Source organism: Amblyomma mixtum, chromosome 2 (assembly GCF_055824585.1).
Source record: "Amblyomma mixtum isolate Tamu chromosome 2, ASM5582458v1, whole genome shotgun sequence".
Classification (NCBI taxonomy): Eukaryota; Metazoa; Arthropoda; class Arachnida; order Ixodida; family Ixodidae; genus Amblyomma; species Amblyomma mixtum.
In genome coordinates this window covers 39,344,467-39,368,012 of record NC_143013.1, presented here as the reverse complement: position 1 = coordinate 39,368,012, position 23,546 = coordinate 39,344,467, and the positions used below count along the sequence as shown (strand labels likewise).

The following is a 23,546-nucleotide window of genomic DNA, read 5'->3' as shown; positions in this document are numbered from 1 at the left end:
GCTTCCGTTTTGCACAATTAATCATGTTGCACGCATACTCACGACGTGTGCATACTAGTAAAAATACTTGATTCGTATTAAATGGTATGACACTGTCCGATTTGCAATCAGTTTTCCGCTGCACTATTCGTATTAGATTCAATTCTGAAAAAGCACTAATCGCAGGCCTTGCGACCGAGATCGAACCCACATCTTTCAGGTTAGCAGCTGAGCACCATAACCACTAAACAATCACGGTGGCTAATTGTATTGTAATGCCATTACTTTTTGTAAGCAGTAATTGGTAATGGAATTCAATTATTCTTCCTATTTCCATAAAAGTAATTAGCAATGTAATTTATTAGTTTTCAAAAGTAATTTTGCCATGTATGACATAAACTAAAGAAAATCACAAAGACAAATAAGATGACCATTGTTAGTTCATCATTTTATTTAACTATACAGTGCACAAAAGTTAGGTATGGTAGACAAGAGAAAATAACAGAGGGCAAATTGGCTACCTACATTTTTACAGAAAAAGTAAAAAAAAAAGAGGAGTATATCCCAATTTTTGCGCTAAAAAATAAACAACAAAGAGAAATAAAGGCACAGCATAGGTGACTGGTATTTCGCAATCAGCAGTCAGAAGGAGAGAGAGAGGGAAAAGAGAAAAACAAGACACAACAGACTCGCTGCTTATATTTACAGACATGCTTGAGACCACAAGGCTTTCTTTGCAAGCACGACAACAAAGCTAAAAGTGGCCCTTGTTACAAGTAGTAGGAGCTTGAAGATCTTGTTGACTATCGCACAAAATGCCAAATGTGTGTGCTGGCATTTCAACACGCTGAGAATCCTCTGGGCTGAAGCTGCCCTAGGTCTTGGAAAGAGCACTGGTGTGAATTCATGAGAAGAGGCAACTCAGCAGGGGTAGAAAAAAAAAGAAAGAAATACAGCGGGGGAGCAAAACGTCGTAAAATGCATTTGGTCTGATAGGTCTGCCTCAACCAACAAGAATGGCAACGGCCCAAAAGTATGTATTTTCTCTTCCTCAAGATTCAGTAAAAGAGCTCCAATAGCTGGACCTAAACATGCCACAGTATAGTTGGAACACGATGTTATTTATCCCACATAGCCAAGAAACCGCATTGCACACACACAATTAGTAACTTGGTTATCTTAGAATATCCTAAAAATCCATGGCATCCTCCTGCTCGATGCTTTCTGGGGTTTTGCACAGCACGATGCCTGCATCTCAAGAAAAAAAAAAAAAGAGAAACAAACAGCTTTCTTCGATTCAATACGTCAACAAGACAAGCCTTCCTATTCCACTTCTCTTGTTGCATCACTCATGATGCACACACAAACACATAAATAATTTCAAAACCTATAGAATCCCAGAGGCAATCCAGTGTTATAAAAACAATGCAAAAAAAAAAAACTTCAGGCTATTCGACGTTATCATGTGTTAACAACAAAAGCCGTTCATATTTTTTCTCTGCAGTTGGTTCTGGCACGGCCAAGCTTTTTAAGACACCTGTCTCTGCAGGAAAAGCCCTGCAAAGGTCAGCTACAGAAGCCAGCTACTCTTTTTCTGACAGACTCAACAATGACGCTCTGTACTTTAGCATGACCAACTGCTGAAGCTCCTAGGTGTTAAAAAAAAAAAAAAATGAGAACGGCCAGAAACAAGAGGTTCGCCTGTGAGCTAGCTCCCACAGAGGCTCTTGACAACGCAGGAAGCTTGCTGCTAGGAGGGGGAGGCTGGTCACTCAAGACAGGCAGAGGATGCAGCACTGGTCCATTTACGAGAGCAAATCTGCAAAAGAAGGCCACGAGGCGGCACACCATCATAGTTTGGCACTACTGCCTCCACTGCACGCACTAAGAGATGCCGAGGACAAATTGAAAATGGCCTGTATCGATTGGTTACCACTTTCTTATGACAGAAAAAGCTACTTTTAATTGAAAATGCAGCTTTCGCAGGCTAGAAGAGGCCAAAAGCTGACATGCGGGTATCACTGCAACAGGCCATTTTCACATGCAAACAGTAATACTGTCAAGTACTTTTTGTTTGAAAACCTTTTGAGGCTAAACACACCACCATCCGCTTCCAGCCAGCGATCGCAGAGTCCATAATTCTCTCAACATCATCAAGACCATCAAGAGTTAGAACGAATTTTTGCTACCAAAAGAATCAGCGCAGCCGCCAAAAAAGAAATGACCAAACTTTACTGAGAACACAAACCGGATGGAGTGGCCCCATGCCATTGCTGCTACACGTTTTGTGCTGTTCAGTCCTGTGACCTTTTGCCCTTCTTTCCTTTCCCTATTTCACTCAACTCTTCTATGTCTGCTCAGTCTCAACGGCACACAGCCTTCTTTCCACATTCATATCCACCCTTTTCTGTGCTCCTGCATGACACACGACACTAAAGCCATCAAAGTAAGAAAAAAAAAAGTGCCTTCTCCTCCAAGCTTGCGAGTCTGGTGGGGAAGATCGCTGTGGCTATCTTGAGAAGCAGTGAGAAACTATTTAATTGCTTTATATTCGTACCTTGGATTCAAATAAAATGAGAGATGTGCTCCAAAACTGACAAAATGAGGAAAAATAATTTACGTTATGTTCGTGTTAATATGGTAGCTTTATTTTCATGCTGCTGATTTTCTGCTAGGTTTGTTATTGAAGTTCAATGAGTTTTGAAGGTGACAAATAATACCGTATTTTCCGATATATAAGACGCGGCTTTTTTTCAAAAATCTTGCTGGTGCGTCCTATACAAGGGTGCGTCTTATATGCGACTTTTTCTGTTTTTTTTTTGCGAGTTCAGAAATTACTCAGGTTCAACAGCAACAGCAACTTTGTTTGCTCCGTGTACGTAGTACGTACGTAGTGCGAAGAGAATGTTTTAGCAGAGTTGCCTCCAGAGATGGGCATGCTTTTTGATAGCGCATCTCAAGATGAAGACTTCGAAGGTCCTAAGTTAATATAAAATGTTGTTATGGACATAATGAGAGTTCCTTCATTCTTTTTTTCTTTTTTTTGCTAAAACGTGGGTGGGTATTGTGTGAGTGTTGCCTTTTTCGATCCCTTAGCGGTGTTTAGGAACTTCTGACAGGCACGGTGAATTTTGCGATGGTCGCACAAGCATGTTTAATTAAGCTTAATTGGGTAAATTGGGGTGCGTCTTATACACGGGTGCGTCTTATATACTAACTTTTTCAGTGACAGCCTGCATATATGGCGGGTGCGTCTTATACAAGGGTGCGTCCTATACACCGGAAAATACGGTAACCACAGGAATCAGCACATGCAAACACATCATGCAACCATAAGATTTCAACATACTGCAAGCAAATGAAAAGTTTAACTTAATCTTGCTACATTGACACTTTCACTCTACCGGTGACAAAGCCCTGCACAGCCACTGAAAGTGGTGTAACTGCATGTCTACTGCACATTGCTGAGCCACAGTGTTGGCCAAGTCTGCTCAACCCGTGTCCATGCTTTTTGACACTGCTGTTTCTTTCCTTTAGAATGGTCATCAGCATAGTGCCCATATTACTTGTCGAGTTGTGTGATAGCAATGTAGTGCTTTGCAACTTCTGCTGAGGTTTGATATATCCAGGCTCGACAGTGGTACATGAACATAAATTGCACATCTCGTATCTATCTCGTTACTCTTGAGCCATTCATTTATATATACAGTAAAACCTCGTTAATTCGAACTCGGTTTATTCAAAATCCCCCGTAATTCGAAGGTTTTCGGCGGTCCCAACAGTTTCCATGCAAAATTTGCCGGATAATTTGAACAGCCAGCGCGCCCCTCTCCGGATAATACGTAGGTTTACCATGGCCTCCGTGATTCGCGAAAAGAAAAATGCGTTGCCAGTCTCTGAGGCCAGTATACTAGTTGAGTTGCCAGAGTGGCAGCCAGGCGGCACTGTAAATCAATTTTCAGTTCCGGTGGTTTGTTGTGCCTCAGCGATCTGCACAGTCGACTATTAGTCTCGGAGGCTAGCTTTAGTTGACAAAGCAACAACCAGGTGCCGCTAGGTCACAATTTTTCTGGCTCCATTTCCGTTGTTTGTCTAGCTCGTGGCAGGCGCTGCTCGTAGTGTTTTGATTGTTCGGTGCCGCGATCAAACGTGTTCTGTGTTCAGGCGCGTTAATACTACGACGTAGCGCGCGCTCGCGCAGCACGGCTATGACCGCGGACGTGTCCGGCGGCTTCGGCGCACTCTGACCCCCCTCCTCCCGTAGCCACAAGTAACAGTCGCGTCGGAGTGCCTGGCGTAGCGTCGCCGATCTGACGTATCCGACCACAACCGGCTCTCGCCCGCGCGCCGAGAACGTCGGAGTATGTATGCACCTCTAACTACCGCGCCAAGCAGTCCTGCATCGATGACTACTTCAAGTGACCGTTTTTCAGGCAAAATAAAAATGCAGTGTTGATGCAGCCATGTTTTGTACGTTTATTTCTCATTTTTTGTCGATTTTTGATAATTCGAAAACCCGGTTAATTCGATGATTTTTCGCGGTCCGACGGACTTCGAATTAACGAGGTTCTACTGTAGTACCATGGCTGATCTCTGCCTGGTAAATCTGTATTTAGAGGGCGTCAAACTGAATATTTTGTGATTATACTAAAGTATTAATATAAGAGTTTCAGATCTCTTGCTGGCACCAAGGCACAGCAGTACCATGTGCCACATAAAAAGATTGCGGGCTCAATAATTTTGCAGGGCTTCTTTGAGGCTTTAGGCACTTCACACCACACTGCAGCTACGCAGCAGAACACCTAATTTTAGTTTACGGCACTCAGGTGTATGCTACAACTGAATTCCACGTCTGTGGGTGACCATGCTATCCGACATTAATTCTCACCATAAAAATTTCTGCACTGCAAAATTCTTTGCCGTTACTGAAATGCAGCCACCATGGCAGGGTGTCAACCCAACAACCTCTTGGCTGGCATGCCCTCACCGGTGAACTGCATCTCCTGGGTGGTCTTGGCGCTGTTATTCCTGTTGTCCTCCTCGAAGCCGATCAGCGGGTTCCCACTTGGCACGATGCGGTTGGAGTTGATGTCCCCTGCATTGCGCAGGTTCTCCACCGTCTGGCTTCCGCTTGTGCTGTTCAGGGCTTCGGGCTTCAGAGGCCCTAGCGAGTCCAAGGAGTCCAGACCCAGCAGGTCAGCCACTTTCTCCGACCTGCCAAGAATGCACCACCATTCCAGTTGCTGGACACACCATTTGAAGGCCCGTTTACAAATTCTTCCAGCAGTTGAAAGAGAAATGAAAACAGAATGAACAACATGAAAGAGGAATACTGGATCATCCTTCTAGGTGTCATGTCTACAGAGCCATTTCAATATTTAGAGCTCTGATCCTGCCAGCCTGAGTAAGCACTCCCCTTATAAGAAAAGCAAAAAACTGATTATCAGTTCTGTGTGGACAAAGTTCATTGGTTTGAAGCGAACTCAAAGAGATTAGTAAGGTTCTCTGAATAATTCTAATACTTCTGGCATGCAAAAAAGGTTGAATGGCACAATAAGACTTCTATGACGAGCTCCATTAGTTCCAATTCTCGGATAAGAATTACAATGCGAGACTATTTGGTTGGTTTCCCATTAGACTTAATGTAAACAAATCCATTCAAGATGAACTGTTTCTGATGTCCTTCAGTCAAGATGAACTTTCGCAGCGATAGCGAACCACGGCAACACCACACAACAGCACCTCTGCGGCGTCCATGCGGTACTGTCAAGGAAAAAAAATATACAAGATACATCTACGCAAGAAAGCGCACATCCCACAAGATGGCTTCCGCAAACCATCAGGGGATGCCGTCTTGTGGGATAGCGCTTTCTTCTCGTCGACTTGACGCTTAACTCGGGGGCCACATTTTCAACTGATGCAGCACCACCACAAGTGTTATCACAGCGCAGAGATGGCCAGATGATGGCAACAAGCGCCACTGCCTGAGGAGTACGAATAGATGCGCGGTGTACCTGCCAGTGGAGTTAGTAACAGCCATACTGCACAAGGAGCGCGAAAAGAGAGAGACGCATGGTTACCCTCCTGGACACCTTTCAACCACTCGGAGCAGGATGGAAAGCAAAAATAAAGAGAAAAAAAAACACCACACAAATAGCAGCTGCCCTGGTATACAGTGACAACAAGTGAGATGAAGAGAACTAGACCAATGCCATTTTCAAGTAGGATAACGTGAGCTTGTTTCACGTTCCCAGTCTTCAGCTCACTTCATGCATAACACAATAAATGCTCTATACTTCTGAGATTTCGAATATACCACACATTCGGATTGAATCGAATATAATATTTTACAATGCAACCAAATAATGAAAATTATCGAATATTCGCACACCCTGATTGATTAAGCATTCCCAACAATACAAAACATACGTGTAATCACCGAAACGCAAACATTAGATTACTGACAAAAAATGCAAGCAACCTACTGTATGAATTCATGTAAGGGCCGCACACTTAAAAAAAATTTTGGGCATGAATTTTGAAGGTGTGGACCATACACAAATAAATAAATAAAAAAAAAAACGTATGGCCATATTTTCTTGTCAAGTATCTAGTACAAAACAGTGGGTGCATCCCATACATCGGTGTGGCCCTCGCACGACATTAAACAGTATACATTGATTACAATGCCTATAAGCTCCCTTGGACTGACAACCCCAGCTTAATAATTTGACCTTACCTACAAAACGCTTAGTACACTGACCATTTCCAATAACAGACAGCAATTCGACACCCTTGCTAGCTAGAAGCAACTATGAAGAACAAGCATGGGGCACGGCATTGCTTCAGCTAATGATGAAGGGAGGAAAATATAAGTATTGGATAAAATTGATCTCAAAATCATTACGTTACCGCAGTTCAGCATCACAGGCAGCTGTGCATAACTCAGCAGCTCCCTAGGTACTGGAGGTGGCCAATGTTTTCAACATAGCACAAAATTTGGCACTTGGTGAAACTACTCGTCCCGTTCTCAAGAAAGCAGCGCTCACCCGACACCGTTGATGATGTCTCCTCCACCGTTGGTGTGGTGTGAGCTGTAACCGTTGGTGCACGGGGGGGCTGTCCCTTCGCTAGTCACGGAGGGAGGGGAGAAGCACTTGCCCTGCGGTGGAGACTGGTCCATGGGCTCCTCCGCCGGCGCGGATCCTTCATCACCCTGAGAGCCGCCGCCCACACTGCTGCTGCTGCTGCTGTCCGCCACCACAACAACAATTGGTTCCCTACCATTCACACAGTTCTCCTCCGGCGAGCCAGCCGCCGGCACTGCTGCTACATTTACTAGAGACCGCTCCCCACTGCCCCCCTCGGCCACAGGCTGCTGCTGCTCCTGTGGTGCCTCTTCCTTAGGCTCCACTTGTGGCTGCTGATCGCGAAGCTCCTGCTGCTGCTCTACTTGCGGCTGCTGTTGCTGCTGCTGTTGCTGCTGCTGCTGTTGTTGTTGTTGTTGTTGCTGCTGCTCGCCAAGCTGTGCTGTTTCTACAGTAGTACTGGCTCCTGGCTGGGCTGGAGCACTGCTGCTCTTGTCATCGGATGACTTGCTCTGTGGCTGGGGCGATGATCGACCCGAAAGAGACGGTGAGCTGTCCCTCTCTGGAGATGCCTGGGCGTCGCCGGTCTTGCTGTTGGCCGGGGAGCCTGGGTCCTTGGCCCCTCTCCTCCGCGTCCGACTCATGATTTCTTCCACTCTCTGAGCACCGTTTGGGCAAAGGAAAAAATAAATAAAAGAAGATAACAGCGAGAATTGAAATTAGACACAAAGAACATTCAGGTCAATATATAAAGTTCATAGTGAGAAACCACTTGCTAGACAGCATACCAGCTCCGGCAATTTGTGGAACCCAGACTAACTGCTGGGACCTTCCTTGAAGATTAAAGCAACATATGATGCTGTGCAATGCAAGCTTAAGACAAGCACTAAGCATGTACATCTTTACGGTTTTAAAGGTGCATATACTGCTTCTTCAGGTACAGCCCAACCTATGTGAGTGGTACCAAAGGTACTTTGAAAAGTTATGACAGCTTTCACACCTTACAAATGTTTAGTGCATCAAGATATGATGTCAAGCTTCTACACCATGAAGCAAATGCTTCTAGTAACTCGGACTCAAAGCATCAAGTCTATTCAAGATGTGGCTGAACTTTCAGAAAGGCATTTTTGAGCTGCAAGCCAGCAACCGAGATGAAAGCACCCCTCTTTTAAGTTCTTATCAGAATGCTGATCCTAAGTAACAGAACAACAGTGAATGCTAAACCCTGGAGCTTGGGCAAGCAAACACTGACAACTGACACAAACCGCAGCCCACTTTTAACAAACACCCACAGAAATATCAATATTTTTTTTTTGTTCTTTTCAGTAAAATCATTCTAGGGGACTCCCCTCTAAACATAGGAGACCACATTTCCTACCCACAGAAGACAAAAACCTTCATGAAACACAAGTGCAATCAAAAGCAACATAAAATACGGCCTGCACTCGTATAAGCAAAGAGAGAATAAAGTGTAATAGAGCATGAAACACGATGAGGTAGAAGAGGAGCCTAGACCAGATGTGAGCATCAGTCCCACCTTCTACGCTGGGCCTGCCTCGCGCTTTAGCGCTCTTTTATGTCACGAAGTCTACAAATCAACTTCACCCGCCACCAGCGCGTCTAGTATTTCAGCACAATGACCTTTTTCCTCTCGGCGCGCTCAGCTTCCTCCCGCTTGAGTCGTTCCTCAAGCTCCTTGCGCTGCTTCTCGGCCTCCTCGCGTGCCTTGCGCTCCTGCTCCTCGCGCTCTGCCTTCTGCTGGGCCTCCTGCTCCCGGCGCTCCCGCTCCTCGGCTTCCCGCTTCTGCTGCTCCTCGATGGCCCGCTGAAGCTTCTCTTCCTCCTGGCGGCGGAACTCTTCCGCCAGCCGCAGCTGCTCTTCCTCAGCCCTCCGCTGCTCTTCTTCCTCCAGCCGGAGTCGCTCCTCTTCCTGGCGCCTGCAACCAGAGGGAGCCACACACGCACACAGTCACATGGTGTAAGCTAGCACAACAACGGCAGACATGCATTTCTCCCCATTTTCCCTCTCGCACTTTAGAGAGAAATAGGGTTGATGATGATTATTGAAGGATGCTTGACACCTTGCAGATTTGATATTGCTCAATCGCGTTGCTCGAGGACGCTTCTGGAGAAGTTGACGTTCAAAACACTGTGGTAAGATCAATTCCAAACACTGTGGCGCCATCTACTTACAAAAGCTAAAAGCACGTGATCGCTGATGCGAAGGGAGCATTGGTTTTCATTGAATGGCGCACTGGAGAGAGTGCAAACTATAAGAAAACATGACACACACTCCTGAAAGAAAAAAACACTACGCATTTAAAACAAATAAGCAATATTTTGCCAAGATGTGGTCATGTGGTGGACTACAGAGATAATGGCGGCTTTCGCTGCAAGATGGCTTTTTCGCGAGTTTCAATGCCAAATTAAAATTACAGATCCCTGTTTCTTTGACATTACAGTGCTCAATTCTTCAGTCTGAGGCACGATCTTTTCATTTCCACCCTAATCTCATGACATGTTTTGGTCACTGTTAGGTCCCTTTAACCAGCGAGTCATCACAACGGGTCAAGGTGGACAAAATGTGTTGAGATATACAGTTCATCATATACATGACAGCTAGCCAAGACGATCTCACACATCACGCATGCTCATTCGAATTATTCCACATATTTCTACGATCCCCTTTATAGTGGATCTGCTCATAGCCTTTGCTTAACAAAATTTAGTCCTCCACTGCATTTATTATTATTAAGCAATACTGCCAATAACTTAACTGTGCTGCTTCCTGTAAGAATTTGTAGCCATGTGCCATCGCGCTCAATATGACCTGCAACATGTCTGGAGTGAACTTGCTAAGGGTTCCGCTTTGTAGTAAAATAACGCACCCTAATACAGAGCACCCAAGCTGCCCCCCAAAAAAATGAGTGCACATTGTCTTACATTGTCTTTTGGGTCAACAGGTAAGTGCACAAATTCCCAGCAGCACTGGGCTGGCACTGCTTCAAGAACTGACCTCCGGCCACAGCTCCTGTGTTGCAGCTCATATTGAGGGCAGTAGTATTTATTTATTTATTTCAGAAACCTCAAGGGCCCTTGGGTGAGTGCTTTACATGAGGCATGCGTTGCAAGATGAACAAAAGAATTATAATTTACAAGTCGCAGACATATCGTGGCAGTTTCATTAACCCTTTGAGGGTCGAATTATGTTGAAGAAAACTTTCCCAGGTGGTCAAATTACTTTATTGCGGATCTTGCATCTACAAGGTGTATATAATCGAGAATAAATAGTAAAAAAAAATTAGGAACAGTACTTTGGTGACAGCATCACTCACAACTGGAAAATATTCAATAGAATAGAATAGCAACGGTGATAAGCAAGCTAAGAGCAGCACCAATAAAGATAGAAATCAACTTTCGCCGCCTCTGCAAAACAGTGCCCACAAAGAGAAAACACGTTTCGCGCGACTCCGTTGCGATCCTGCGGCGGAATCGAAACCGCGTAGGCGCGTTGCCACAGAGGGCGAGAATACCTCGCGAGCAACGGTGATAAGCAAGCTAAGAGCAGCGCCAATAAAGATAGAAATCAACTTCGGCAGCCCCTGCAAGATAGTGCTGACAAAAAGGAAACTCAAATGTCGCGCGACTCCGTTGCGATCATGCGGCGAAACCAAAACTACAAAAGGGGTGTTGCCGCAGTCTGTGCCGTCGCGCTATTCTGCTTATCTCCGTAAGAAGGCAGCACAAAATTCAAACACTTCTTGTAAGTCCTAAGAGGTGGCAGCACCCCCCAGTGAGCACGCATTGTTCTTTTGGCGCAAAATTTCAAACGGAAGATCGAAACCGTACCCGTACGGCAAAGACCTTGCGGGACAGAAAACCGCCGCCGTACATATACGGCAAAAACCTTCAAAGGGTTAACCTGTCCATGTTTGCTCAAGTCCACTGTAAAATTTTGCATCTTTTTTTTTATTTACAAAATCTAAAAACATTGCCTGGCAAACAGCAGCCTGAGAGGTGCCAGGAATCACACTGCCAAGCTAATGACTTTTCGTGAACCTATACCAGCCAGCTGTCCAAAGATAAGGCTCCATCGTGTCCTGCAGAGCTAATGGCCAGCTGAGAGTGCGTCAAACACATCACAACAAACCTCAATTCTTCTTGTCGCTGGCGTTCCAGTTCTGCCTCCCTCTCTGCCTGCTCGCGGGCTAGGCGACGCTTCTCAGCCAGAAGGGCCCGAGCTTCTTCCTCCGAGATGACACGCGGTGCTGGTTTGCTGGGCACCGCACTCTCCTCAGCACCGGAATCTGGGCCAGGCACTGCAGCCTGCGCAGCAGCAGCTTCGGGTGCAGTGACAGGGGGAGGTGCTGGTTTCTGCTCGGCTGGTGTGGAAGGAGCGGCAGTCTCCTTAGGCACCACCGCCCCCTGTTCCTGAGAGGAAATTCACACAGCTAACATCAGTTTTGCAGCATCAACACAAAATTAAGACAAATCAGTCAAAGGGGGACCATGAATAAAGCTTTACTAGACCCAGTACTACGCACCAGCATGAACAGAGAGCACAGCAGGAGTACACAAAGTTAAAGCACATGTCTGTCCGTGGTCTACAATGAAAGAGCTCATTCAAATTATGCCCCGAGCTAAGGAAACTAGGTGCACTAACAACTGCTTCCAACAACAAGCAATGACAACTCAATAATAACTTCCTTGGCCACCTGTGCTTCCTATTTTGGCTTTGCACTGCATAATCTTAGCAAGACGGTTTTGCCAGCTGCTACAGAAATTCGCCCTGCCAACGCAATCAATTACAGTCAATTCATTGCTTCATCAGTCGAATGAAACGGTTTTTAATTTTTTTGGCACTCATGAGAATGCAGGCTGGTCATATGGGTTGCTTTGCTGCTGAAAGGACTGCAGCCCTTCGAGAGATATTAGCAGAGACATCTGCAGCAACATCAATCTATGTGCTTCTGTGTGAATGGACGCATGTCTTTATAAACATGCGCAACAGTGGGCAGCAAGATGGAAAAAGTCACCTTGTTGGTCGGCACGGGCTGCCCCTCAGAGGTGGAATTATCAGCGGTAGGTGGTTTCTGTGCCTCGTCCACTGCTGCAACAACATTCGAGGTGACCACATCGGGCGGTGCAGAAACTGTGGTGGGCTCAGGTGCAGCGGGCACGGCAGGTTTTACCGCTGCTGCTGTGGCCACAATGGGAGCAACTGCTGCCGTCGGGAGGGAGGCAGCAGCGGGAGCAGGGCTCGGTTCTTTGGATGCCGGCGTGCTCTTCTCCTTCGAAGCTCCGCGTTCCTTGGGAGTGGCATCTTTGGCAGTCCTGGCTGGAGGAACCGGGGCGCGCTCCCCTCTGCGGAAGGCAGAGGCAGCCGGTGGCTGAGGCTTCTGAGGCTTCCGCAGGTGGGCTGGCTTCGGTGGCACCTCAGGTGGCGCTGTGCCTGGCGCAGCACCTTCAGAAGACTTTGCAGCTGGCGTGGGTCTCTTCTTTTCTGCTGACGGAGGCGCTGTGTATGGAAGGACACTAAATTAGAACATTTTTTACATGCGAAATCTGCTACAGGGCTTGAGATATGTGCAGTGGTGATGGGCACTCATGGTTAATTTTGACTACCTCAGAATCTGACCAAAATCTCAACAATCCAATGGCCTGGAGCTGAACCTGTGATGTTGAGCTTTTTTAAAAGCCCACAGGATGCTGCCACAAATAAATGTTGGTAGCATCATCTGCCAGCCGCACAACAAAGTACTGATGAAACTGAAACTCCTTCCACTCCTTGAAAGCCTTCCACGTTGCTGCAGTCACTTTCACTGAACATACTGCCTTACATGTAAGAAAAAGTGGAAGTCAAACAAGCAACGCTTTCCTTCAGTACAATCCTAACTCCGACTGAACACATGTAAAGACAAGGGCTCGCAGCTCTAGTACAGGCATTGGTTCCCACATGGAAGTATTGCAGGTATTCAGGGTGAGCATGCCCACAACATGCAACACTGGGAACCCTTCGGCTCTTGCCAAGGAACTTGAGGAATAGTACATGCAACAAAAGCACCATACACCAACAAAGAGCGAGTACATGCAAAAGTAAAAATCGTCACAAACTGAATAAAATATCGACTCGTTACTACTACTACAAAAAGTAAGAGCAGGTTTCATGCAGTTTGAGAGAATGCAAAAATAAAACTAATAAAACTGTAAGCATGAATTAGAGCAAATAAAAAAATTAATAAATAAAAAAGTGACTGAAGATGACACATGCCACCTACTTTCCAACGGGAACCAAAACAAACCCAAAGAGTACAGACGGGCAGCTAGGACAGGGTGGCATCGCATAGCGCATGGCTGCAGTTAGTGTACCTGTTCTTTCGGCAATGAGATTCTGCCTACTTTGCAGTGCTTTGTCCGGGATGGTGCCAGCAATGCTGAGCGGTCTGGGCTTGCGGGGCGGAGGTCTGGGACGCATCACCACTGATGTGGACATCTGACTCGAAGCAACCGAGTGCTCAGAGGCGACAGACATGGATGAACGGGGCCGCGACGGGGACTGCTGCTCCTTGCCGGCACCTACATGGAGATGGTGAAGCACTGTCAGAACAGGACGCAGCAACCATGAACCCACAACAAGAGGACGCCAATGCTCTACTTTGCGCCACTGCACTTATGGACACAATGACTACCACTGTCAACTAGAGTGCCGAGTTGGGCTGGCTGATGAAATACTTTAGAGCATTATCTGAAGGGCAGAAAAAAAATTGAGAGAACAGTGCAAGGACAGGATTACACCTAATCGGACATAGCCAAGCCAATGACTTGACGGCAATATCCATAATCAACTCAGAGCAGCTTTTCTTGCTCCATGGCAAAGAGTGCATTTCACTCATCAACCTTATAGGGACTGACCACTGACCAAAACGGACCACGAGATTATGGCGAAAATGAAAAGATTGTACCCCATATTGTAAGATTTGATGATTTTATGGTTTATGGGGTCAGGCTATGAGGGATGCCATAGTGAAGAGTTCCAGCAATTTCAACCACCTGGGGTTCTTTAACGTGCATTGACATCACACAGTACACAGGCCTCTAGAATTTCACCTCCATCAACATTAGAATTGAGCACTGCAATATCAGAGACACGAGAATTTATAATCACATAAAAAGCCATCTTGCAGTCAAACCCACTATTATTAGTGTAACCCACCAGGTGCCCGTATTTCTGTAAAATATCGCTAATTTGTTTCAAGTGCATAATGTTTTTTTCTTTCAGGAGTGTTCACATCTCACTATAGTTTACACTTTTTCCAGTGCGCCCTTTTTAATGAAAAGCAATGATCACATTGTCGACCATGCGCTTTTAGTTTTTGTAACTAGATGATGCCAGAGTGCGTTGAAATTCTTAGATGGAGCGGCAACCACGGTCTACTAAAACTTTCATCGATAAGGTGTACATCACTGTGCTTCAGCGACTTTGGGTGTGGAAACTAAAATGGACAATAAATACGAAACTAATATATCTTATTACAGTCTGGTGGGTGAGATTTATATTCTGGTACAGCAATTTTGCAGACCTGCAGTTGCCATCGCGCTTGCTGATCATGGTTTCCAGCATCGGGATCCACAAAAACGGGCGCATGCACAGATTTAAAAATTTTCGGTGAAAATTTTCTACAGAGTTTCCAACAAAACCGCATTCAGCACTTTAGACAGCAAGCTTTCCGTTGTGTCGAAAAAAATTGGGTCCTTAAAGTTCAGTGCTCAGTCCCTTTAAGAAGGTGCGCACATTTCGCTGTAATTTCAGGACAACTTCCTCTACAGTGCACAGATTCTTCCTTGACCCGCTGAGCAAAGATGGATATTGCCTGAGCTCCATGGGCGATGGAAGTTTTCACAGTAGCCCAGCAGCTTGAGATTCAGATCTATTTCTCTCTCTGCAGGTGCAGTGCGCACACAGGGGAATGCTAGGGAGCGATTACCTGCCGAAATGTTCCATTCCCTGAACTGATTTAAACAAACGATTAAAGACCAATGGCTGCACTGATGCCTCACAGCACAACAATTTAGACACACAATGATATGTATACATCCCTAAGGTTTACACTACGTTGCCATTGACCACAAGGCCTACCAGAATCCAACACACCTGATGACTCAAATTGCAAGACACGTGAGTTTTCTGTGCGGGCATGGTATGCAGCTGAAAAGTGTAGCAGGCATATGCCAGTCCTATCTTTCGAAACCAATTGCATATGACAACTACTGCTGGTTGACCAGGCTCTACAAGGGCAGTAGCCTCAGCCTCTTCACCTTGGCACTGCTCGTGGTTGCTGCAACAGTATTTTGGTACGTCAAAAAAAAAAAAAAAACACCAATCTGCAGCAGCACGTAGCAAGTTTCAAGCAATGGTGCAGTTTGGAGCAACTGGTGCAGCATTCCCACTACTCAGTATCACTGCAATAATCATTAAATAGCAGCCAAATTCAGTTTAAGTGTGCACACAAAATCCACACAAGGAATGTATAGGCTGGTTCTTGCACCCTCTCCTGTGTCCACCTGAGGTACAGTCCTGTCTTTGCACTGCGTTTTAACCACCAAAATATCCATGTGCTGCCTCCAATGAATCAATAAAAATGAGTCACAAACAGTAACAGGTATTATATGAACATATTCTACTTGCTTTCAGTCTTAGAGCAACCTAACTGATTTACTCCAAGCAGCTGACAACAAAACTGAATGCTGTTGGTCAGAATAACAATGACACACCACAAATATGAAAGCTTTTGCTATGTCCTTCAGAGGAAAGCTCTCAAAACTTGCCAGAAAAGACGGCATTAGGTTTCCTTTCCAACTAAGTGTACAGCTGTAGTCACACAAGCAGATGCAGACTCAGCTTTACAATTCCATAACACATGATACAGATACAAGGAGAGTTTGTCTTCTCATAAAACTTTCATTGCATAAAATTTTGTGGCCAGCTAGACAGGGTCACTCTTGACCAAACAAGATTGATACTGTGCCAACAAACATTTTGCATTACAGACAGTTGGCCCATTCAGCTCTGCCTGCATGTTCCTACACATTTCAGGAAAGAACACACGTAGACAGACACATTCATTCAAGGGTATTACAAGTGCTCATTTGTGCAAGTGGAAAATGAAGAGACGTCAGGAACATGGATCAATTACCACAGTAAGTGTGCAGGTTAGTTTTGCACATTAAATGAGAACTTCATCAATGTTGAGAGCACCAATCACTTTTCAATCAAAGAGTGCAAAAGCCTGGTGGTGCAGAGAGCAAGGGTGTCAACAGCCATTCAAAGAATTCAGCCCAGTGCAGGGTTAGAGCTGGTGGAGGCAGTGAAAGCCAGGAACGTTAAAGAGACGGCCCACCCTCCCTCCAGGCAAAGGCGAAAAATCAAAAGCATGGCATGCCAAGGCTGTGAGTCGGCAGGTGCCCCATCATGCTATCAAACAAGGTCATGAGAAAGATGGCATACTCACGAGTGGTCGAAAGGAACCCATCACCGTTGTCAGGGTAGGAACAGTACTCAGAGCATGCAAGCAAAGCAAGCCAGAAACGCTCCACTCCTGAGGTATCGTCCCTTTCACACAGAAGTGGGGACACACTAAAGGGGGGGACCATAAGTGGTAAAACAGCAACTCCTGTGATCTAGTTGTCCTGATGTACCCTATACAGTGAAAATGACACATGATACCTGCGATGTATGCCTATGGCCTGTTGACAGAAAACTTCCAAACTTCTGCCATGCAGCTCTGCATATACTATTAGGGTTGTCCAGAAAGCAATGCTCATTTTTTCTTTCTTCATTCACAAGAAAAAAAAAAGGCAAATTCAAAACTCGGAGGTTAAAACACTGATGTTTTCTGCTGGCATGCACGTACTCACTGTGCTGATGTACAGTCTGTCAAAAGTAACCAGGCTGCATGCTTTGCTTCTCATTCGTATAGTAGACCCCTCACGTCTTCCCTAAAGACCAAAAACTCCTTTGAAAGTGAGGACAGGGGTTCTCCTTACCATACAGAGATTTAGAGCCTGAGGGCTGGCATTATAGCTTTAAAGGGACACTGAGGAGAAATTGAAGTTGACTTGCATCGACAGAATACCAGCTCCTGATTACAAAAACGCCATTCATACTGACAACAAAGCTCCTGTAACATAGAAAAGAGCAAGAACCAAAATACAGGTATCGCCGCCACAGGCCAAACTCGCAAGTACAAGCTTCATGGCGTCATAGCACAAAACAGTGTTGCTAGGACCAATAGTTCTAGCAACACTAGGACACGAGAAGCTACGAATCACTGAGGCGCAGCAAATACATGCGCAAATCTCCTTGACGTCGCCAGATGGCGCCACGTACCCGATAGCTACGCGCGCTCCTGCAGCGCCGGGACCAATCAGCGCTTGCTCTCAGCGGTATGGGGGCTCCCGGTATTCTGCTAACGGTAACAAGGTACACGTACGGTATGCTAAAGACGTCTATTTGCGAGAACTTCGTTGACGACTTCGAGAACGGGATCCATTGTAACGCTGGCAAAACGCCGGTGCAAATGTAAACGAAGCGACGGCCGCAATAGCCGATAGATGCCTTCAGCGTGCGGCCGGCGGTAGCTTTCTTTTCGGCTGCTGCTGGGCCGCACTGCTGGCCGCCAGAAATCACGGAGTCTGCGTTACGTCATGTGAATGTCATGTTTCACGTCACTTAGTTCTGTGTCGTCATAGCAGAATCCCAAGTTTGAATCAGAGCGGCGCGAAAAACTATTTCAACTTCGAATCCAAATTTCTTAGAAATAAATCCATCTTTCGCTGCCGGCCAAGTGGCAACAAAGCCATGAAATGCCGAACTATCGGATTTTGCTATAAAAAAAATATTAATAGTGCTCTCCTCAGTGTCCCTTTAATATACGACTGAGATGAAAAAACGTGCAGCCTGGTTACTTTTGACAAAGACTGTACAGTGTGAGCTTTGGCGCGGATTCATAATTCAGTGTCCGTTCCCGATATGCATCAGCAATCGGTTATGATGATTCCCAGAGACAAAGAAGGAACTGGTTGGAGATTTCATAAAGATTCTTTCCAAGTGATGCTCCATTCAGTGGAAGCACAGTTGGAGACCATGCTATCTGCACTAACGCCCCAAAAAGCAAAGAAACAGAGCTGTACATTTGTCTGATGACTCCTTTGCTGGAAAATTCCTGCTCACAATTCTTGGGAAACAGAGGTGCTACTCCCATGGTATGTGGTGCCCTCAAATGAGAACAAAAATTTGGATGAGACCCTCTCCCACAAATGAAACCGCATTACTGGTGTTCTGGGCCCTCGCAGGAACCCGGAAACTGCTTTGCGGAAGCATGACATTGGTGATCCTTACAACAGCTCAATATTAACCAAATGGCAGTGGCCAAGATTAGCTAGATGTTACTTCTCCATCAGATTAGTGCTGATGGCGCTGCCAGGATTTAATCTTTTATAAGGGAGTCACTCAAAGGCGTGCTAAGTTCAAAGGCACGCTGTGTGGAATAAGCTTTGCAGGAGGCTATAGTGGTGTGATCTCTGAGAACTTGGGCACGAGCTACAACAGCTACGGCATGCACGGCCTTGTATTGCAACGGCACAGAAATTGTAGCAGTTGAAGAGTGTTGAGGAATATCTGTGCATGAGGTATACGGTGATTTTCAATGAAAATTTAAGGTGTTTTGAATTCATTCTTTCACTGAGAAGAAAAAAAACTGAGGCATTACTTTGTGGACAACCTTTGTACTAAAGTGTTATTGTTACAACCTCAGGAAGAATCCTTATATTTTACTAATGGCCAATACTATCAATACATACAGCAAAAGCTCGCTAATTCGAAATGCTGGCGTGGTCTCGGCCAACGCCCATGCAAGTCTATGGCGTTGCACGCTTGCTAATTTGGACGTACGGGTCTTGCACTGGTTAATTCGAACAGGCTCTCAAAAAGAGGCCATGTCCAGGAATGCCCGGCATGGCAACTGATTGTCCAAGTAACCCTACTCAAACCTGAATTCCATGCTGCAGAGTAGCTCGCACAACTCTGACGTGCACGCAACAGCAGGCGTGATGACAAGCGGATGGCCCCATCTCTAGTGATGCCGCATAGTTTCAGTTTCGCCTTTCTCAGCTTCGCGCCAGCCCGCATTAGCCAGCCAACTGAGCCCAGTCATGTGCCATTTGGGTGCTGACTGATGAACCTCACTGTCTTTTCTATCCACAATTTTTTTCCTTGTCGCCTGGTCACTGCTGAGCATTTCCGTCCATGTAGTTCTTCCATTCTTCCAGTGCGCCGAAACTATGCGCTCGTCACGTATTGTTCGCACTTCGTGCGGTGAAGCCTCCTCACACTCGATGCTGCCGCTTGCGAGGTGCGGGACACATGGTGAAGCTCCATTGCTAAAAATAGCTACTGTCAAGCCGTTCTCATCTCAAAAGCAAGCAACCATTGCCGAGTCTTTCACTAAATAAATTTACCATGATGCACGCAGTTATTGTTAGTTTTTTCATGGTGATTCAATAATACTAACTTACAGATATACCCTAACATTTTTTTCGGTCCCATAAGTTCGAATTAACGAGCTTTTACTGTACCGTAAGTGATGAGTGAAAAATGGTGGCAAGGCACAGGTAAAAAGGATTTTAGATGATAAAATTTCATGAACATTTCCAAGTTTTACACATACTCCTGTCACTGCGCATGTAGCTGGACGTCACTAACATATTGTTGCAGGTTATGGTAACAAGATTTCACGTAAATGAAGCATTTTTTTGCTCAGAGGCAAGTGTAGAGTAGTGTAAAAGAAGCATTAAAACAGAAGGACCTTGCTGACGTGCTTTTAAAATTCAGGGGAAAAACATATAGCTCATAAAAAAGCACGATCCAAAACTATTAAAAACTTTTTAAATGTCACTCACAGGTGAAGTGCAGGCATTCACTGACAGTTCACTTCCTAAAGACGTCAGTCAGCACTCATTGGCACAAATAATGAAGAGCTCGTTTTCTAGTGCTTGCCGGCTTCTGTCTGCATACGTGTTGTCCTTAGCACAGAACAACTTTTAAATGCATTCAGTCTGGCGAAAACAACAAAGCAGCCATCACAAAGGCAGACTGCCAATGTGCTTTTGCTCTTAGCTGTGTGTGTCGTCCAGGATTAGCTTGGACTTAGTGCTGGTGAATGAGTGAGAGTGAATTGGTAACTAAACTTATCACAGGGGCAGATTTAGGAGTAAGTATGAACATAGTTAGTGGGAAATTTCGTTTACTTGGAGGAAAACAACACGACTTTAAGGGGCCATTGCTAATGAGTACAATTTCTTAAGAAAAAGAAAATCGCATGAACTGAGGTTCAACTGCATACGTAATCTTGATGCCTGGATTTAGAGCTGCCGGTTTGTAATTGCAAGGTAAAAAAAAAAAAAAACTCGGAGCAAAAGTGGCACCCCACCCCCTACTTACCTGCCGCCGGCATCCGGTTTGTGGCCCTGAGCTGGGACGCCCGCGTGGGGCGGGGTGCAATTGCCAGCTGGCTCATGCTGCGTGCCGACCGCAGCTTGCCGCCACCCCCGCTGCCCCCCACCCCACCACCCCGGCCTGGCAGCACCATGCTTTGGGACATGTCCACCACCCCCCGCCTGGAAGGAGGGCTGCCCTGCGACAAGTTGAGCATGCTCTTGGCGGCCATACTTGGCGGAGCAGCAGCGGAGGCACCCGTGCTGGGGCTGGCTGGCAGAAGCCGCCGCCGGGGCTGTGCAAGCAGGTCCAGGCGAGACATGCTCACGGCACGCTGGGCCACACCTGTGGACGAAGGGGCTGCCGAGGCCGGGGAGCGGGAACGCGAGGCGGCCCCACGATTCCAGGGGATGACGGGCATCAGGTCTGTCTTGCGCCGGCCCCGGTTCTGCTGGCTGGGCAGCGCAGTCATGCTGCGCGTCATGGGGTCCTCTCCTGGGGGGCCAGACACCAAGCAGCGCGCTTGTGGAGCAGCGGCACGTCTGCGAGAGTCTGCGTGGCCAATAGCCAGCGCTGTAGGGCCCCCTCGCGAAAAAAAACGGAAAGCAACCAGCTAGACTGGACGGAGGGACCAGAACTGGGAGCCAAAACCATGCTTGCCATTGAACATGAAACTTCTGGGCGACTTCTATGGTGAAAAATGGCATCAGCGCCACCTAATACTTCTCTGCCATTCCATATGCTGATACATTTCCCATCTGCTGTATGCTACTTGTATGCCTGACATATTAAAATTACCATTAAAAAAAAAGGGGGGGGGCTCATTCCCTGATAAAGCCCTGAATGCTAAAAGTAGTGGAAACATAAGTGGACAAACATTTCGTTTATGGTTTATTGACGTCCCAAAGCGACTCCGGCTATGAGGGATGCCGCAGTGAAGGGCTCCGGAAATTTCGACGTCAACACATTTTATGTCCCAGTGGCTGCAGAACCTTTGATATGCATTCTTGTTACCAGCAATCGATTCCATAGCCCTCGTGCCAATTTTAGTCGCCTCAGAGGTTTTTTGTTCAATAACAGCTATATAACCCACCAAAAAGCTGCCTACAAAGTAATTCCTTCACAAGAAGCCAAGGGAAAAGCAGACTGCCTCAGTTAATGATGTGTTTCATGCGAAATTTGTGCATTTAATGAATTTCAAGACAAGGGAAACAGCCAGCATGTAGTAGCCGCAACGAAACAAACCCCCTGGAACCCTAGCTAAATTTATTCAAATGGTAATTTGCAGCGCAAAGGGGTGGTTAATAAATATGGAGGAGGGGGGAAGAGTTTGTTTGACTGGTGCATTCATAATATGCAGGCTGCAATGAGAAATCTGAGGGGATACGAGGCACAAAGTAAAAAGTTAAATGGCACACTGAGGTTAGTTATCAGTCCGGGGTAAGCACATTAATTTAACCTACAGGCAATTAACCCTTTCACTGCCAGGTTTTTTTACTCACATCTGCACACACCCTGCCGGGTTTTTTTTGCATGTTAGTTTCCTGGAAATTTTTTGCTAGTAACGCCCTAAAATGCTCTGCATGACATGTAGACATGCTTATTCAGGATAATCTTATAAATATTAGTTGTAATGAATCAAATCTTCCAGCACCAATCTGGCCTGTTGGATTTCCTCTTCTTACACGGATTTTTCGGTGGCAGGGGGGACTTCATCGCTGTCATCACTCCACAAGGCACTTACGTGGGCTCCTTCCTCGTTCACATTATCATTGGACTCCGAATTCACAAGCAATTTTGAATTTCTTCGTCCGCCAAGCGCGGACAAGTGTGGCACATAGCCCCATGGCTGCTGTGCGCAGACCAAAACTAAGTGACTCGGATGTGGAAACATGCGCGCCATCTGTCGTTTAAAATTTACCTTACAAAATCTATGAATTTACGGAGTCTCTCCATAGATGGCGGTACATGTTTGCATAGTTTTTTTTACACCAGTATTACCAGGAGCGGCAGGGGGTGAGTTAAAAAGCCAAAACGAGTTAACTCGGGAGAGGCAGGGGGTGTGCATATGTGGTAGCCCGAGTTATCTCGGGAGTGGCAGATTAAGGGTTAATGGGACATTATGCCACTGAACTTCTGAACCTCATCAAAGTGGAACCCTCTCACGCTTACATGAAAAATGGTAATAAAAGATGAATGAATGCCTCTGAAACGGTTGCACGATCATCCAACATGGTGGCACAAGTAATGCTTGCTCTATCTGAACAATTACGTGTCATGAGATTGGCAAGAAAAAATAAACACGAAGACACATTTTGCACACAACACTGCAAAATATAATGATGCCCAATAGCTACAAAGGCGCAAGCAGTTAGTAGGCTACTGTTATGAAACCTGTTTTGCCTTCGAGAGGACAAATGCAACAGGTCACACCAACCCACGATTCACAAGTGAGCGTGCACAGATTCTACTGGCAGCACCACAGAGCAAGAGGCCTATACAGAGGAGTGAGTGTGAGGCAGGTGTGAGTTGGTGCTCTTTACACCACAGTGCAGCGGCAGGCTACACTGCGTGCAGAGACGACACCTGAAGGTGAAGAAGCAGTTCAGGTGAGTGAAGCGAGCGCAAACTACAAGACAGAGCCCACTGCAAAACACACGCTGGATCAGCAAGAATGACTGTCAGAGAGACGAGACGACGACAGGCCAGAACACAGCGATGCGCTACAAGAGTGCGGAGATCCACTACACTCTCCATTTTGCAAGATGCAACATCTCTCTTCCAAACAATTTCCAAACAAAGCAAAGAATTTTCAAACACAGAGGTCAGCAAGGAACTTTCTTTACATTACTCAAAAATACGTCTGTAACGCTAATGAAAAGATGCACATTCCATGTTTATTGTGATGTGAATAGGCAGACACAAATGAAAAAAATTTAATATCATGGAGGGCCAAGCACTCTCCATGGAATACAATAAAATGTGGTA

The 23,546-nt window shown here is 46.0% G+C and overlaps 1 protein-coding gene across 1 annotated transcript in view; it reads right to left on the bottom strand.

Annotated features, from left to right (window-relative positions):
* Positions 1-406: 406 nt before the first annotated feature.
* LOC149359039 (uncharacterized) overlaps positions 407-23,546 on the bottom strand; it is a 91,619-nt gene continuing 68,479 nt past the window's right edge. Inside the window, exons 8-15 of the mRNA XM_089571221.1 lie at positions 20,565-21,053; positions 13,436-13,642; positions 12,103-12,584; positions 11,217-11,497; positions 8,709-9,003; positions 7,029-7,726; positions 4,967-5,193; positions 407-1,798 (exon numbers count right to left, since the gene is read on the bottom strand). Of these exons, the coding sequence (XP_089427347.1) occupies positions 1,785-1,798; positions 4,967-5,193; positions 7,029-7,726; positions 8,709-9,003; positions 11,217-11,497; positions 12,103-12,584; positions 13,436-13,642; positions 20,565-21,053 (2,693 nt within the window). The 3' untranslated portion in view covers positions 407-1,784. The remainder of the gene's footprint in view (positions 1,799-4,966; positions 5,194-7,028; positions 7,727-8,708; positions 9,004-11,216; positions 11,498-12,102; positions 12,585-13,435; positions 13,643-20,564; positions 21,054-23,546) is intronic.